We start from the raw sequence: 17372 nt of genomic DNA, 5'->3' as shown, positions 1-17372 counted from the left end.
CGCCTACTTTGCCCACGCGCACTCCTGCTCCCACGCGTTCCTGACTGGCCGGTGCCTGTAAACAACCCTGGGACTCTAGCAGGGATGATTGACAGGATACGGACGCCACTGTGAGGCGAGAGATGGAAGACACTCTATATAATCATCACACACCGAGAAGACACTTTTAAAACATAAAATGGAACCGCAAAATCTGCATTGGATAGAAAAAATATCAAACCAAGTTTAATTAATTTAAAAGACAGATAGAAAGCAGTCTTTTCAAGTTAAATATTTTTCAAAATAATTTAAATAGGTTTTAGAAAAAATAAACATTTATATTCCGTTCGAAATGAATGTAAAAAAAAAAAAAAAAAAAGGTTTTAGGGGTTTACATAAATTCACAAGTATGTATGTACACTGTCAGAAAAAATACCTTAGGGGTACAACAGCTTGTCACTGCTGGGGCAGTACCCTCAAATGTACACCCACTGTACCCTTTACATATCAGTTGGAGCGTATTTGAACCTTAACTATTTTTAAAGGGTAGATATTAGTACCTTAAGGTGTCAAAATTAAAAAGTGCCCCATTGACAAGCTGTGGTACCCCTGAAGGTACAATTTTTGCATTTTTCTTCTGACAGTGTACATACATAATTGTGCATGAGGCTACTGAGTATTTTTTAATGTAACAGCTAGTTGACTATAAAGAAAAATAATTGGCACAGGTACCACAGTTGACCAGACATGAGAAAGTTTAGTACCAAATTGAGCAAGTGACAGTATTCACATGATTCCAAAATGAAGTAGGCTATGTAATTTCGGCACCACTAGCAGCACCAAACTAAACTAAATACACCTGGTATTATGATGCGTCTCAGGTGATCTGATCACATGTGGTCAGGTGAGACACACTGCTGTTTACACCTGGTCACTTAAATGTGTCTCCTTTGACCACTTGTGTTCAGATTCGAAGGAGGGTCTCTGATTTCAGGACGACATACATCAATCACTATGTCAGTGTGTTACTGCACAATAATAAAGCGCAACAAAGTCAGAAAAAAACAAGGAAAGCACAAAAAAATGGTGCACTGTTTCTCCCAGATGCGGCTGAAATCTTATCTAAGCACAAACGCAACATGTCAAGCAGAATTATCCATTATTTTAGTGTACTAGCTGCATTAAAGGATCTTCAGGTGTTGTTGCTTATCATCTGTGTTGGTATCAGACACACTAAAGAAGATCCGTGAAGCTCTTGTGATCGTGTATCCGCTTTTTAAGCCGCTCATAAACGGCGAAGTTTAAACTCTTGTTTAAGCGCAGCGATTGATTGACAGCTGAGGGGTGGCCCGGACAAGTTTATTTAACTTAAAATTTTTATGGAAACTCGTTGCCCTAAAAAGCATGTATTTTGTAATCTGTTGTGGAATGCATTTGAAAAGTAACCCTCCCAACCCTGAACTCAGGTTACATTGATATTTTTTTTTAACTTGAGAAAATTTTAGACAATAGATCAAAGAATTAACAAAACCAATTGATTTAAGTAATGCAGACTTGACCTCTTTATTTCAAATAACTAAATTTCATTAATTAAACTTATTCTTAGTACTGTTGTACTTTATCTTTATACTTTATGTAAAGTACGCAGTACAACCTACTGTACACATTAAAGTGAGGATGCAAAGGTTACCCATAAATTTCATCCTTATATGAACTTTCAACCACCACACCCTGAGTTTAATATATTACTAACCTATTCTATGTTCCTGCTTAGTCTGGTCATGACAATTCAGCTGGTTTGTGTCTTGCTTTTCTTGTATTTCACAGTTTCTATTCCAAGGGGCTGTTAGTGAGCTGTTGTACGTGTCAGTGTATACATTAAAATGGCAGAAGCCCATATTGCATGGGCTCAGGACCAGTTCAGCTGTTCAATCTGTCTGGATCTTCTGAAGGATCCAGCGGCCATTCCCTGTGGACACAGTTACTGTATGAGCTGTATTACAGACTACTGGGATCAGGATGATCAGAAGAGAGTCTACAGCTGCCCTCAGTGCAGACAGACCTTCACTCCAAGACCTGTTTTAAGTAAAAACACCATGCTGGCAGAAGTGGTGGAGAAACTGAAGCAGACAAAACTCCAAGCTGCACAACCTACTGAATGTTATGCTGGATCTGAAGATGTGGAGTGTGATGTCTGTACTGGGAGAAAATACAAAGCTGTCAAGTCCTGTCTGGTGTGTCTGAACTCTTACTGTCAAAATCACCTTGAACAACATGAGAATTTCTTCAAAAATAAGAGACACAATCTAATGGATGCCTCTAGACGATTGCAGGAGATGATCTGCCCTCAACATGATAAACTGCTGGAAATTTTTTGTCGTACTGATCAACAATGTATATGTTATGCATGTACAATGATGGATCAACACAAAAACCACGAGACTGTTCCAGCTGCAGCAGAGAGAACTGAGAAACAGGTATGAACATATATTGTTAATATTAATGGCAATTACAATGAGATAGAATTTCAAAAACTAATGGAAAATATATTGCCTTACCTTACTTATGCTTACCTAAAATGAGTAATAATGCAAGATAGACAGCAGCAGTGCTAACAAACATGAACAAATATATGCTTTTCAATACAACTTATACTTTTAAACTTTGTCGCTATGTCACAAAAAAATTTACGCTTAAAAGTTTCCGGATTCATAAGTCAGGTATACAGGTGCATCTCAATAAATTAGAATGTCGTGGAAAAGTTCATTTATTTCAGTAATTCAACTCAAATTGTGAAACTCGTGTATTAAATAAATTCAATGCACACAGACTGAAGTAGTTTAAGTCTTTGGTTCTTTTAATTGTGATGATTTTGGCTCACATTTAACAAAAACCCACCAATTCACTATCTCAAAAAATTAGAATATTTTGACATGCCAATCAGCTAATCAACTCAAAACACCTGCAAAGGTTTCCTGAGCCTTTAAAATGGTCTCTTAGTTTGGTTCACTAGGCTACACAATCATGGGGAAGACTGCTGATCTGACAGTTGTCCAGAAGACAATCATTGACACCCTTCACAAGTAGGGTAAGCCATAAACATTCATTGCCAAAGAAGCTGGCTGTTCACAGAGTGCTGTATCCAAGCATGTTAACAGAAAGTTGAGTGGAAGGAAAAAGTGTGGAAGAAAAAGATGCACAACCAACCGAGAGAACCGCAGCCTTATGATTGTCCAGCAAAATCGATTCAAGAATTTGGGTGAACTTCACAAGGAATGGACTGAGGCTGGGGTCAAGGCATCAAGAGCCACCACACACAAACATGTCAAGGAATTTGGCTACAGTTGTCGTATTCCTCTTGTTAAGCCACTCCTGAACCACAGACAACGTCAGAGGGCTAAGGAGAAGAAGAACTGGACTGTTGCCCAGTGTTCCAAAGCCCTCTTTTCAGATGAGAGCAAGTTTTGTATTTCATTTGGAAACCAAGGTCCTAGAGTCTGGAGGAAGGGTGGAGAAGCTCATAGCCCAAGTTGCTTGAAGTCCAGTGTTAAGTTTCCACAGTCTGTGATGATTTGGGGTGTGATATCATCTGCTGGTGTTGGTCCATTGTGTTTTTTGAAAACCAAAGTCACTGCACCCGTTTACCAAGACATTTTGGAGCACTTCATGCTTCCTTCTGCTGACCAGCTTTTTAAAGATGCTGATTTCATTTTCCAGCAGGATTTGGCACCTGCCCACACTGCCAAAAGCACCAAAAGTTGGTTAAATGACCAAGGTGTTGGTGTGCTTGACTGGCCAGCAAACTCACCAGACCTGAACCCCATAGAAAATCTATGGGGTATTGTCAAGAGGAAAATGAGAAACAAGAGACCAAAAAATGCAGATGAGCTGAAGGCCACTGTCAAAGAAACCTGGGCTTCCATACCACCTCAGCAGTGCCAAAACTGATCACCTCCATGCCATGCCGAATTGAGGCAGTAATTAAAGCAAAAGGAGCCCCTACCAAGTATTGAGTACATATACAGTCAATGAACATACTTTCCAGAAGGCTAACAATTCACTAAAAATGTTTTTTTTATTGGTCTTATGATGTATTCTAATTTTTTGAGATAGTGAATTGGTGGGTTTTTGTTAAATGTGAGCCAAAATCATCACAATTAAAAGAACCAAAGACTTAAACTACTTCAGTCTGTGTGCATTGAATTTATTTAATACACGAGTTTCACAATTTGAGTTGAATTACTGAAATAAATGAACTTTCCACGACATTCTAATTTATTGAGATGCACCTGTATGTGGTGTCTGTAACGTGTAGGTGCTGGACAGAATGACCCAGGAGCAGTTTTTTCCAATATTTTGGAGGAGTTCCAAAATGTTTATTCACAAAGTCAGTAATGCGCCACCACGCAGAGTAGAGAGTAGTGTGTTAGTCAGTGGAGTGTGTGCATCATAGAAGTCAGGAGAAACTTGGCAGAATCCTCCATAGAAGCTAGTCGATGAGAGAGATATTCAGCAGACAATGCGAGCAACAGCAGAAGTGTAGATCCCCAGCACACGGGTATTGACCGGAATACCTTTGTGGATTACCAGGCTGAACTCCGCGAAGACTGAACGGCAAACCACAACTCGAACAATGCGGGCAACCAACAGAGTAGTGTTGTGTTCGAGTCCACCTAAGTTGAGTCCGAGTCAAGTCCGAGTCTTTAAACAATTGAGTCCGAGTCGAGCCCGAGTCCAAAAGGGGCCGAGTTGGACTCAAAACCGAGTTCATAACAGGCCGAGTCCAAGTCGAGTCCGAGTGAATCCATTCATGAATCTGAGGGTACGTTTACACGACAATGATGTACTGAAAAAGGAAAAATTTTCCTTTGCGTTTTTGAAAAGTTTTGCGTACAGACGACAACGTTATCAAAACGATCCCCGTTCACACGGATCCACGAAAACGACTAAAACGCTGTATTATGCATGCCAGGCCAGTAGTTGGTGATGTCACTTTGTAAAGAAACACTACGCGCCTGCGCACATAAGCATTCTTCCACAGAGCGGCGAATACAAACAATGAAGATGGAGAAAGCGTCGAGCAATTTTGTCTGGATGGACGATAAGGTTGCTTTATTACTACAATTACTTTGCTGGAGAAGCGTCAATAAACTCAAAATCTTGAGCAGCACAAACAGTCCTGTAGTCTGCCATTGTAGTTTTGAAGTACTTGCACACATGCCTATAGACTGAGCTTAAGATTATTCAATAAACTCTGCTCATTTTTACCATCACTTCGTCTGCTGCCTTCTTCTGTATTCCCTCTGCTGACTCTTGGGCTGGTAGGAGAGTAAGTTAATGTAACAAGCTGTTGATGTTGATTGGTTTTGGATATCAGACAGAACTCTGATATATGGATATCTTCTGATGGAGAGAGAGGTCATGTGTACACTGGATCTAACATGCATTTTCACTGCCTCATGTTTTCATATTCTAAGCATATCATTGAATACTGTACATGGCATCACATCTCTGTCTATAGGCTGTATACAGAAGCGGCGGGTGAATTAATTGCAGGGTAAAGGTGCATCAAGTAGAATTAAGTAAATAAATAAATAACATTTAAAATACAAATAAATTTTTCCCATCTGAATCCATACATTAATTTCAAGATTTTCAAATTGCAGGTTCTGCCTACTGTACAATGTTCACACTCCATACAAAACACTCCAAATGATTATTGTTATTTGCACAGACACCAGTATTCATACTGATAATTCTACATCTCAAATTGATGCCTATACGCGTGCGCATGACGTCATCGTTTTCACAAATTCGCGTTTTTTTATGTTTACACGGAGACGATAACGGCATCGTTTTCAAAAACTTGCACTTTGAAACCTGTTTTTAAAAGTTTGCATTTTCAGGCCCCAAAACGCTGTTGTCGTGTAAATGAACAGCCAAAATGCATTAAAAGTTTTCCGTTTTTAGTTGAAAACGTTGTCGTGTAACGGCCCCTAAGAAAAACAATTTGTCAATATAGGGGCCGTTTACACAACAACGTTTTCAACTAAAAACGGAAAACTTTTTATGGCGGACTACAGGACTGTTTGTGCTGCTCAAGATTTTGAGTTTATTGACGCTTCTCCAGCAAAGTAATTGTAGTAATAAAGCAACTTTATCGTCCGTCCAGACAAAATTGCTCGATGCTTTCGCCATCTTCATTGTTTGTATTCACCGCTCTGTGGAAGAATGTTTATGTGCGCAGGCGCTTTGTGTTTCTTTACAAACTGACATCGCCAACTACTGGCCTGGCATGCATAATACAGCATTTTAGTCATTTTCGCAGATCCATGTGAATGGGGATCGTTTTGACAACGTTGTCATCTGTATGTGAAACTTTTCTGTTTTTAGTACATCGTTGTCGTGTAAACATACCCATAAATGCAACAAAAACACCTCTGTTGTATTTCATATTCACATTTTATGATTAGTATCCTGCTGAACAAACTTCAAATTGGTTTCAGAATGAAAGCATATGCTTTAGGTGTATGAAGACAAAACTGTCCTTCAACACAATTCTTATTGTGTTCTGTTGACTTTTTAAATTATTTGTTGATTTTTACCCTCCACTCAAACATAGACTAGAGAAACTGAAAGCTGCATTAGTCATTACAACCAGTTATTATTGTTTCGAATTTTATTTTTTTATTTTATTCTAGTTAATTTTCAATTTGTCCATTCACTTTAGTTTAGTTTTATCTAATATTATGGGTGAAATACATGTAATGTAATTAATTAAATATATTTTTAATTAATTAAATACATGTTTAATACATTTAATAAAATGGTAATATTAAAACATTTATAATACCCATCAAATTAAACATTAAATAAAAACAGAAAAGATCAGATTCAATTAGAAATTTATTTTTATTCTACTACACTTTTCAGGTGTAGCCTACTTCCCTAAAGTTAAGATACATTTTTTATGACAAACTCTGAGCTGACATGTTGTTCTTTACACATTATATTTAGTATGGATAAAAGGTGAATAGAGACTTCTTGTAATGATGGCTAGCGCTGGCAATGATGAAGATGATGAAGACGTGATAAAGATGAACCCAAGTGCAATTTATTTACATAAGTGATATCCAATTAAACGTGAACTAAACAAAACATAAACATGAACAACTAACATGAACATAAACTTGACCTGACTTGAACTTAGCATGACACACTACCAAATACACAATACCTAACAAAGGACAATGGAAAACACGAGGGCTTAAAAACTTGGACATGGGAGAACATAAACCAATGAATAAACAGAATTCTAAACAAGACAATCAAACAATGAACCAATGAAAATAAGACACATGAACATGGAGGGAAAACAGGACATCACATGACTAGGGAACACATGACATGAAACAGGAACTAGAATACAAATTAAAGACATGATATAATGTGTGTTCATGTAAACATTACACTTCTCCCCTCACTTGTGTTCTTCATTGTATTTTCTGACTTTTTTGCCATTGAAACACAAGTGCCAGCATTACAGGTAACACACAGAGGTTGCGCTACAAATATCTGACAGACTTGAGTTGTACAATTTCCATCATGGTCTATTTCATCCATCATATTAGTTTAAGTATCCATAATACGTAGTATATTTGATTTTGTTTCAATAGTCAGCATTTTCAGGTCAAAATGGCTTTGCATAGAAACGAGAGTCTGATAAAACGTGTTCTATTTAATAATTTGCAGAGTTAGGGAACGTTCTTTTAAAACTGTATTTACGTTATTGATATTTCTGGATGAGAGTGGCAGAGCACGTGTGGCGATCTCTTTTGTGCACACACATACAGCACGCATGCAGGCGAGAGAGAAAGTACTTTGAAAGAGTGCGCGCTGCCGCTCTCAGCCAGAATAATCACACGTAAGGACATATACGCGTGAAAACTGATGTGCAATATCAAATATACAGAATGTATGATAGTACTAACTGTAGAGAGCACATCATTATGAAGACAAAGCCAAATCCCGGACATTTAGAGGCAATTTTGAAATCCCGGCCGGATGCTTTTTTCAGGTCTGAAAATGAGGATATGTTCTGAAAAAAGAGGATGGTCACCCTATGTTACATTATTTGTTTGCTTGTTTGTTTGTCATTGCATCACAAATGCGCTGGACTCGGAAAAAAATCCTAAAGTCTCGAGTCTGAGTCAAGTCTGAGTAAAAATGCATTCCGAATTCGTGACAAGTCCAAGTCCATTAAAATTGGACTCATGACTCGGACTCGAGTCTGAACTTGAGTACCCCAACTCTACAAAGAGTGACAAGACAGGACCAGCTAAACAAGTAGAGTGAGGTTAGTATAACTAGGAGTAACTTAGAATAACAATCTGGCAAAGAAACAGAGAAACATGAGGGCATATGTAGGGAGTGAAATCAGGCTTAAACAAGTGTTGCTCGACCCTGAGAACAATGAATGTTCCCATGGAAACACCGATCATGCCAGTCGAGCGCGCCTGCGAAACACGGGGGAGAGAAAATGACAAAACAAACAAAACAAAGCTGCGGGCTTTCCAGAACCGTGACAGTACCCTTAAGTCCTCGTGGTGGCGTAGTGACTCGCCTTAATCCAGGTGGTGGAGGACAAATCTCAGATGCCCCCGTGTCTGAGACTGTCAACCCACGCATTTTATCATGTGGCTTGTTGAGCGTTACCGCTTCACGCCATCCACCGCAGCATCCATGCACAACTCACCACTCGCTCCACTGAGGGCAAACCACATTACAGCAATCACGAGGAGGTTCCCCCTTGTGACTCTACCCTCCCTAGCAACCGGGCCAATTTGGTTGCTTAGGAGACCCGGCTGGAGTCACTCAGCATGCCCTGGATTCGAACTAAAGAACTCCAGGGGTGGTAGCCAGCGTCTTTACTCACTGAGCTACCCAGACACCACAACAGGTTTGATTCTTGAAACGTGAAAAACCGGATGGATACACTTAAGGTGAGGAGGTAGTTTAAGACGAACCACCATCGGGCTGATGAACTTGGTGATGGGAAACGGTCCGATAAACCTGGGACCCAGCTTATGTGAGGAGAGTCGGAGAGGGATGTCCTTAGAGGACAACCAAACCTTCTGCCCACACACGTAGGTTGGGGCCTTAACCTGGTGCCGTTCCGCAGACCTCTTAGTGCGTGCGCCAGTCCACATGAGGGCTTCTCTGGTGGCTTTCCAGGTGCGTCTGCACCTCTGCAAAAAGGCGTGAATGGACAGAACCTGGATATCAGGTTCTTGTGCAGGGAACAGAGGGGGCTGGTAACCGAGGCTGCACTGGAAGAGCGATAACCCCGTAGACGATGACTGCAAGGAGTTATGGGCATACTCAACCCAGACTAAATGATCACTCCCAGAAGACGGATTACTGGAGGCCAACAACGCAGAGCTTTTTCCAGCTCCTTATTCACCTGCTCAGCTTGCCCATTAGTCTGGGGATGGAACCTAGAGGACAAACTCACTGTAGCCCCCAGCTGTCGGCAGAACCGAGCCCAAAAACGTGACACTAATTGGGGGCCTCTGTCAGAAACCACATCGACCGGGATGCCATGAATGCGGAAGACATGGTTAATGACTGCTACCACTGTCTCCCTCATTGAAAGTAATTTGGGGAGGGGAATAAATGTGAACCGCCTTCGAGAACCGGTCCACTACAGTCAAAACGACTGTGTTGCCATGGGAGGGGGAAAGACCAGTTACAAAATCCATGGCTATGTGCGACCAGGGTCTCGAAGGGACCGGCAGCAGTTGGAGGAGCCCGGCTGGGGGTTCACAGGATGTTTTGTTAGTTGCGCAAATGGAGCAAGCTGCAATGAAGCGACATATGTCCTGCGCTAGTGATGGCCACCAGAATTGTTGTCTAATGAGCATCTGGGTATGAGTCGCCCTAGGATGACAAGTGACATTAGACGAGTGACCCCACTGTAGGACATGCATCTGGACAGATCGCGGAACAAATAACCGACGTGCAGGGCAAGCGGATGATGACGTGGTGTTGCGTAGTGCCGTGAGGACTTTAGCCTCCACCTCCAAGGATACCACGCCCACTATGCGAGTGGAAGGTAGAATGGTATCAGGTGGGACGGTGGAGGTCTCGACTTCAAAACACAGAGAGAGAGAGTTGGGCTTGATGTTTTTAGAGCCCGGGCGATACGAAAGCACGAAATTAAAGCATGTGAAAAATAATGCCCAGCGGGCCTGTCTAGAGTTAAGACATTTGGCGCTACGAATATACTCTAGGTTGTTATGATGTGTCCAGACCACGAAAGGTACCCCCAAACCCTCTAACCAGTGATGCCACTCGCCCAAGGGCAACTGGACAGCCAACAATTCACGGTTGCCAACGTCATAATTCCACTCAGCTGGGGTTAAACTATGTGGAAAAAAAAGCACACGGATGCATCTTTCTGTCCGAGGAGGAGTGCTGGGACAGGACTGCTCCGACACCAATCTCGGACGCATCCACCTCCACTACGAACTGATTTGCGGGATCAGGAGTAATTAGAATAGGTGTGGTAGAAACCGCTTCTTTAATTTGGAAAAAGCGTTCTCGTCTACTGGGGACCAACAAAAATCAGTGCGAGTGGAGGTGAGATCCGTCAAATGTGCGACGAGCTGACAGTAATTTTTAATAAATCTCTGATAAAAGTTATCGAACCTCAGAATCCTCTGCAAAGCCTTGCGAGAATCTGGGGTTGGCCAATCGGAAACAGCCTTTACCTTAGTCGGGTCCATGCGCACTCCCTCAGACAAAACGATGAACCCCAGAAACGGAACCGACTGTACATGAAAAGACTTGACAAAAAGCCGATTCTCTAACAGTCGCTGGAGCACCTGCCTGATGTGCTGCACGTGATCCTGTATATTCTGGGAGAAGATCAGAATATCATCTAAATAAAAGAACACGAATCGATCTACCATGTCTTGAAGCACATCATTCACAAGCCCCTGGAAGACGGTGGGAGAATTGACCAATCCAAAAGGCATAACCAAATATATGGTTAAATGCCATCTTCCACTCATCCCCCTCCCTAATTCGGACAAGGTGATAAGCATTGCGTAGGTCCAAGATCGTAAAGATGTATGCCCCCTGCAAGAGTTCGAAGGCTGAAGATATCAACGGCAAAGGATAATGATTCTTTACCGTGATGTCATTCAGCCCCTGATAATCTATACAGGGTCTAAGCTCCTCTCCACAAAGAAGAACCCTGCCCCTGCCAGTGAAGAGGAAGGGCAAATGAGACCGGCTGCCAGAGAATCATTGATGTACCTGTTCATGACCTCCCTCTCAGGAACTGAGAGCGAATACATTCATCCCCGAGGCGGAGAAGTGCCAGGGAGCACAGTCGTATGGCCGATGAGGAGGAAGGGTCACAGTGCGGGACTTGCTGAACACCGCCCTCAGATCAAGGTATGTCGACGGCACTCCGGATAATTCCACTGGTTCATCCTGCAACAAAACACAAGACTGGACAGGGGAAACAGCAGAGTTAATAGTGCAACAGACAATAAGTACTCCAAGCAAGAACAGTGTTGGCTGACCAATCAATGTGTGGGTTGCACTTTACCAACCAAGGATGCCCCAACAATACCAGAGCTAATGAAGACGGGATAAGGAGGAATGACAACTGTTCCATATGATTCCTGAAGATGAACGTGACCGGCTTAGAGGAATGAGTGATGATGGACAGTGGTGTTCCGCTCAGGGTATGGGCTTTGATAGGTTCATCCAGCCAAAACATGGGAAGTCGCCATTTGGATGCTAATTCAAGGTCCATAAAGTTACCGTCAGCGCCAGAGTCAATCAAAGCAGAAACAGTATGACAGGCCGATACAAACTGCAGTCGAGCCAGAAGAAGTGTCTGAAGTCCAGGGGATTTATCCAAAGGTGTTGCGCTCGCCAGTAACCCCTCTCCTACCAACGAGCTATGTCTTTTAATGGACAGGTGGCAGCAAGGTGACCCGGGGCAGCACAGTACAGACACAGTCCATTAATAAGGCACCACTGTTTCTCCCTACGGGAGATTTGAGTTCTGGCGATTTGCATGGGTTCATGATCGGGTCGAGGTTCTGATGAGTTAGCTGGAGAGGCAGAGCGGGTGGGATGATCAACCGGCATAGCAGGTGGAATACAGTGTCGATGGTGACGGCGACGTAGAGCGAGGCGTTGATCAACTCAAATAGCCAAATTCACCATATCGTCGAATCGTGGAGGTAAATTCAATGAATAAATTTCATCCAGAATATCATCAGAAAGCCTGTGCAGAAAGCGATCTCTCATAGGGTGATCATTCCATTCACAAGAAGCAGCAAGAGTGTGAAACTTGATCACGTAATCCACAACCCGTCGATCTCCTTGAGATAGTACAGACAAAATCCTCGCCGCCTCCCGACCTTGAACTGAGTGAACAAACACTCGGCAGAGCTCCGAAATTAATGTCTGATATGAAGCGCAGCAGGGATGTCAGTTGTCCCACATACCAGTGCCCCATTCACCAGCCCTACCGGTGAGGAGTGTAATGGCACAAGCCACCTTCATGGTGTCCAAAGCGAACGTGGAGGGTTGCAACGTAAAGAACAGGGAACACTGTGAGATGAATGCACTGCAGGATTCAGCCTCACTTGAATACATGGCAGGATAAGGAATGCAGGCTTCAAAATGTCTGGAAGACACAGGCCTCGCGGGGGCTGGTGAGGAAACCTCCCACGGACATTCAGGAGTCAGAGATGGGCGGAGCTGTTGCACATAGGAGGTGAGATCAGCGAGATGTGAGGCCATCACCTCCAAAGCCTGGTATGTGGCGGCGATCTGATCCTGCTGGGAGAGGGTGGAGTGAAGAGTGGACTCCTCCACTGGGTCCAAGTTGTGGCCAGATTGTTCTGTAACGTGTAGGTGCTGGACAGAATGACCCAGGAGCAGAGGTAACAGTTCCAAAATATTTATTCACAAAGTCAGTAATGCACCACCACACAGAGTAGAGAGTACTGTGTTAGTCAATGGAGTGTGTGCATCGTGGAAGTCAGGAGAAACTTGGCAGAATCCTCTGTAGAAGCTAGGCAATGAGGGAGATGTCCAGCGGACAATGCGAGCAACCGCAGAAGTGTACATTTACATTTATGCATTTGGCAGACACTTTTATCCAAAGCGACTTACAGTGCCCTTATTACAGGGACAATCCCCCTGGAGCAACCTGGAGTTAAGTGCCTTGCTCAAGGAGTGGTGGTGGCTATGGGGATCAAACCAACAATCTTCTGCTTACCAGTTCAGTGCTTTAGTCCACTACGCCACCACCACTCAAGTGTAGATCCCCGGCACAAGGGCATTGACCGGAATTCCTTTGTGGATTACCAGGCTGAACTCAGCGAAGACTGGAAGGCAAACCACAACCCGAACAACGTGGGAAACCAACAGAGTGACAAGACAGGACCAGCTAAACAAGGAGAGTGAGGTTAGTACTCAACTTAGTATAACAATCTGGCAAAGAAACAGAGAAACATGAGGGCATATGCAGGGAGTGAAATCAGGCTGGAACAGGTGTTGCTCAACAAGCTAATCAGTGGCATGATCGGCGCTGCCCTGAGAACAATGAACGTTCCCATGGAAACACTGATCATGCCAGTGGAGCATGACTACGAAACACGAGAGAGAAAATGACAATACAAACAAAACAAACCTGCGGGTTTACCAGAACCCTAACAGTATCGTTTGAAAGCTTAGAATCTGAACTTTTCATAGGTATCCACCACTTCTGCACTTATGTTACATAAAATAACAAAATATGGCCTGAAATCATCCACGTCGCAAATCAGCGCCACCTAGAGATCATGTGGTAGAAATATTAATATGAATAAAATGTCTTTCAAATAGCACTTAAATAGACAAATCATATATCAAATGAAAACAACATATTGTGTTGCCTAATACCACAGTTTGAAAGATTTTCAAAATAATCACAAAGCAAAATATGACTTCTGTAAGACATCAAATACAACTGTCTCTTTTATGTGCCGATCACTGCTGCTGTAAGCCCCAAACAGCTAAAAACTTTATATCTTAGCTTAAGCAGTTTTTAACATAATAAGCCATTTTTTACTTGCTTGTGAGCTTGCTTGTTTGAATAATCCAATGTTATATTTTAGATGTCCAGAACAAAATATGCAGACCAACTGGAAAAGCATGCTAAATAAATCATCGGAAATATATGTAATCGACTATTGATGATAAAATACATGTTATATTTAAATCGTCGCAAAGGCGAGGATCTCAGCTTTCTAATGACACCAAGATCTAGTCCACTCAGAGGCCGAGATATTTGATGAAACAATGAGGGTGGTGCATGAACTGAAAATTAGTCTGAATGTCTATGGACAAGCAAATCTGTGAGGGCTAAAATGCGATAAAGTGGCACCTACTTATCAGTGTGGTAGAGGAAAAATTATTTTTTGTAGTACTTGCTGATATCTAGTGGAATAAAATAAGACTTTTTGGAGGGAGATGGCGTGAACAGAAGCAGAATTACATGCTTACAAACTTAGTACAAAATATGATTTTTTTATTTCTATTCATCATAAGATTGTAAACATATACAATATTATTTATAAATAAGTATTTTTAGACCAATTTTTGGCAATTAGTCCACAGAATCTGTAAATGGTGAGCTTTTAAATTTGAGTGTGAAAAATTGCATGCGGCAGCCCAAAAATCCCCAGGGTTGAAGAGGTTAACCATTTTCCGAAATGATTATTTTAAATAAGTATTATCTTAATTTGTTACTAAAGTATCTTGCTTTCACAATAGTATTTGCCTAAGTTGACAAATTCTGCCCTAAAACTGTTGGCCCTATATTTACACAATATCAGTACAACCCCCCTGGGGGCCTTTTATCCCAAATCTCCCGTTATTATTTATTTTCACACAAATTATGTTGCTCCACTTATACTCAATAAAAAGACTTTTACTTTTTCAGTCTTGTTACACTTTATGACCAGAAAAAAAGCACATTTCCTTTGGGTTTGCCTTTATACCCGTTGTAGCCTACCATATAGAAGTTTGCTAATTGCTAAAAGACTTCATTGCTGCTTAATTGTACATGCTACTGGTGAAAATAGCGCATTTCTACAATATACATCAGTACACTGAGAGACTTTTGCGCTTGTGTGATGCTGAATAGACCCGCTAGGTGTCTGTGCAAAATTAACAAAAGTAGGCTATTACTGAGTGCACGTCAAAAATGTAGGCTACAATAGTCAAATTTGTCATTGATATATTAAAACAAATCAATTTATCAATTAAAAATGATAGGACCGCTTAATGCATCGTCCTTGTGACAGCACTCAAATGAAAAACATGCTATAGTATAGGCTAAATACACAATCACTTATCTTTCCTGTTACACAATAACGTATCTTTCCACTTCTGTGAATTCTGAGATTGAAAAATCAAAAGTTATAGATTCAGTGACACACATAAAGTAAACTGCATACTGTACTTTCTTAACAGACACATTTGGAAGAGACACAGAAAAAGTTCTGGCAGACAATCCAGGAAAGACAGAAGAAGCTTCGGAAGCTGAAAGAGACTGTGGAGTCTCACAAGGTGAGTTTTGAGCAGAAGAACAATTGCTGTCTGCTGGAAGAGCTGTTTCACACTCAGTTAGGAGCCCAGTCCTGGAGCACTTTCCAATCCCACTGAACCCCACTGTGGGTAACAGGCTGTGTGAAGTACCAGTAAGAGCTAATTCTAATGGTCCTCTCTCTGTGTGTCCTTACAGCGCACTGCACAGGCAGCAGTGGAGGACAGTGAGAGGATCTTTACTGAGCTGATCCGCTCCATTGAGAGAAGCCGCTCTGAGGTGACACAGCTGATAAGAGATCGGGAAAAGGCTGCAGTGAGTCAAGCTGAAGGACTCTTGGAGCGACTGGAGCAGGAGATTGCTGATCTGAGGAGGAGAGACGCTGAACTGGAGGAGCTTGCGCACACAGAGGATCACGTCCACTTCCTCCAGGTAACATAAATGTAAAACAGCAGGTTTTTAGCAGTGTCTCTTTACACTATTCATATATATATATATATATATATATATATATATATATATATATATATATATATATATATATATATATATATATATTTGGTATGAAATTATTTCCATTAACTATGATTTTAATGTCTGTATTTGTGTGTGTGTGTGTGTGTGTGTGTGTGTGTGTAGAGTTTCCAGTCTCTCTCTATCACTCGCAGATTTACAAACTCATCCAACATTATTATCAGTTCTCCTCTCTCCTTTGATGATATAAGAAAATCTGTCTCTCATCTCAAAGAGAAAATGGAGGGTTTCTGCAAAGAGCAGATAGAAAAGATAACTGGGATAGGTAAAGCACTCTCTGTAACATTAATTTACAATCAGAAATCGATCAAGTAATATTATGTAAGAATATTGAAAAGAGGTACATATAACGTTCTTTTCACTTGAAAATTACATTGATGATGTCTGTTGGTTTCCATAGTAACACGCATCAAGATGATTCCCAATATTGACCACAAAACCAGGCAGGCATTCCTCCAACGTAAGTTGATATATGCAAACAAGCAAGCACACATACACAGAAGTCAATGAGATCAATAAAGAAACTCAAATCTAAAGTCAAATCTCCATTAACTTTAATGTTTATTATTGAACACATTACATATTGTATAAGATCAAATTGCTGTTTTTTTTTTTTTGTTTGTTTTTGTTTTTTTAAATATTTTCTTAGATTAACATGCAGATTATGTATTTTTTATTTCTGTCAGATTCATTTCAAATAAATCTGGATACAAACACAGTAAATAAACATCTCTGTCTGTCAGAAGGATATAGAATGATTACTTACACTGACACCGTCCAGCCGTATCCTGATCATCCAGACCGTTTTGATCATTGGGAGCAGGTTCTGTGTAGAGAGAGTGTGTGGGGACGTTGTTACTGGGAGGTTGAGTGGAGTGGGAATGAAGTCGATATATCAGTGTCATATAAGAGCATCAGCAGGAAAGGGCGGAGTAATTTGTCTAGATTAGGAAACAATAATCAGTCCTGGAGTTTGTACTGCTCTGGGTCTGGTTACAGTTGCTCATTTTGGCACAATAACAAAGAGACTATACTCCCTTTAGACTCCAATTCCTCTAGAATAGGAGTGTATGTGGATCACAGTGCAGGAATTCTGTCCTTCTACAGCATCTCTGACACAATGACCCTCATCCACAGAGTCCACACCACATTCACTCAACCTCTCTATCCTGGGTTTTGGGTAGATGAAGGATCAGAAATTAAACTAGATGTGATAATTTAGAGATTATAATAT

General features: G+C 41.3%; 1 protein-coding gene across 1 annotated transcript; it reads left to right on the top strand.

Annotated features, from left to right (window-relative positions):
* The first annotated feature begins 1799 nt into the window (after positions 1 to 1799).
* LOC127442781 (tripartite motif-containing protein 16-like protein) lies at positions 1800 to 17370 on the top strand. Its single transcript, XM_051700966.1, has 6 exons — positions 1800 to 2456; positions 15532 to 15627; positions 15803 to 16036; positions 16244 to 16403; positions 16539 to 16598; positions 16825 to 17370. Exons 1-6 carry the CDS (start codon positions 1863 to 1865, stop codon positions 17358 to 17360), a joined length of 1680 nt encoding a protein of 559 aa, XP_051556926.1. The 5' UTR covers positions 1800 to 1862; the 3' UTR covers positions 17361 to 17370.
* The last annotated feature ends 2 nt before the right edge of the window (positions 17371 to 17372 follow it).

This window comes from Myxocyprinus asiaticus, chromosome 6 (genome assembly GCF_019703515.2).
Source record: "Myxocyprinus asiaticus isolate MX2 ecotype Aquarium Trade chromosome 6, UBuf_Myxa_2, whole genome shotgun sequence".
Classification (NCBI taxonomy): Eukaryota; Metazoa; Chordata; class Actinopteri; order Cypriniformes; family Catostomidae; genus Myxocyprinus; species Myxocyprinus asiaticus.
Note: the sequence above shows the minus strand (reverse complement) of the source record. Positions and strands in the feature narration are given on the sequence as shown.

Coding starts and splice junctions, on each gene's coding strand:
- LOC127442781 (XM_051700966.1), top strand. CDS start 1,863: ATGGCAGAAGCCCATATTGCATGGGCTCAGGACCAGTTCAGCTGTTCA. Junction 2,457..15,531: donor CAGAGAGAACTGAGAAACAG/GTATGAACATAT, acceptor CTTTCTTAACAG/ACACATTTGGAAGAGACACA. Junction 16,599..16,824: donor CAGGCAGGCATTCCTCCAAC/GTAAGTTGATAT, acceptor TATTTCTGTCAG/ATTCATTTCAAATAAATCTG.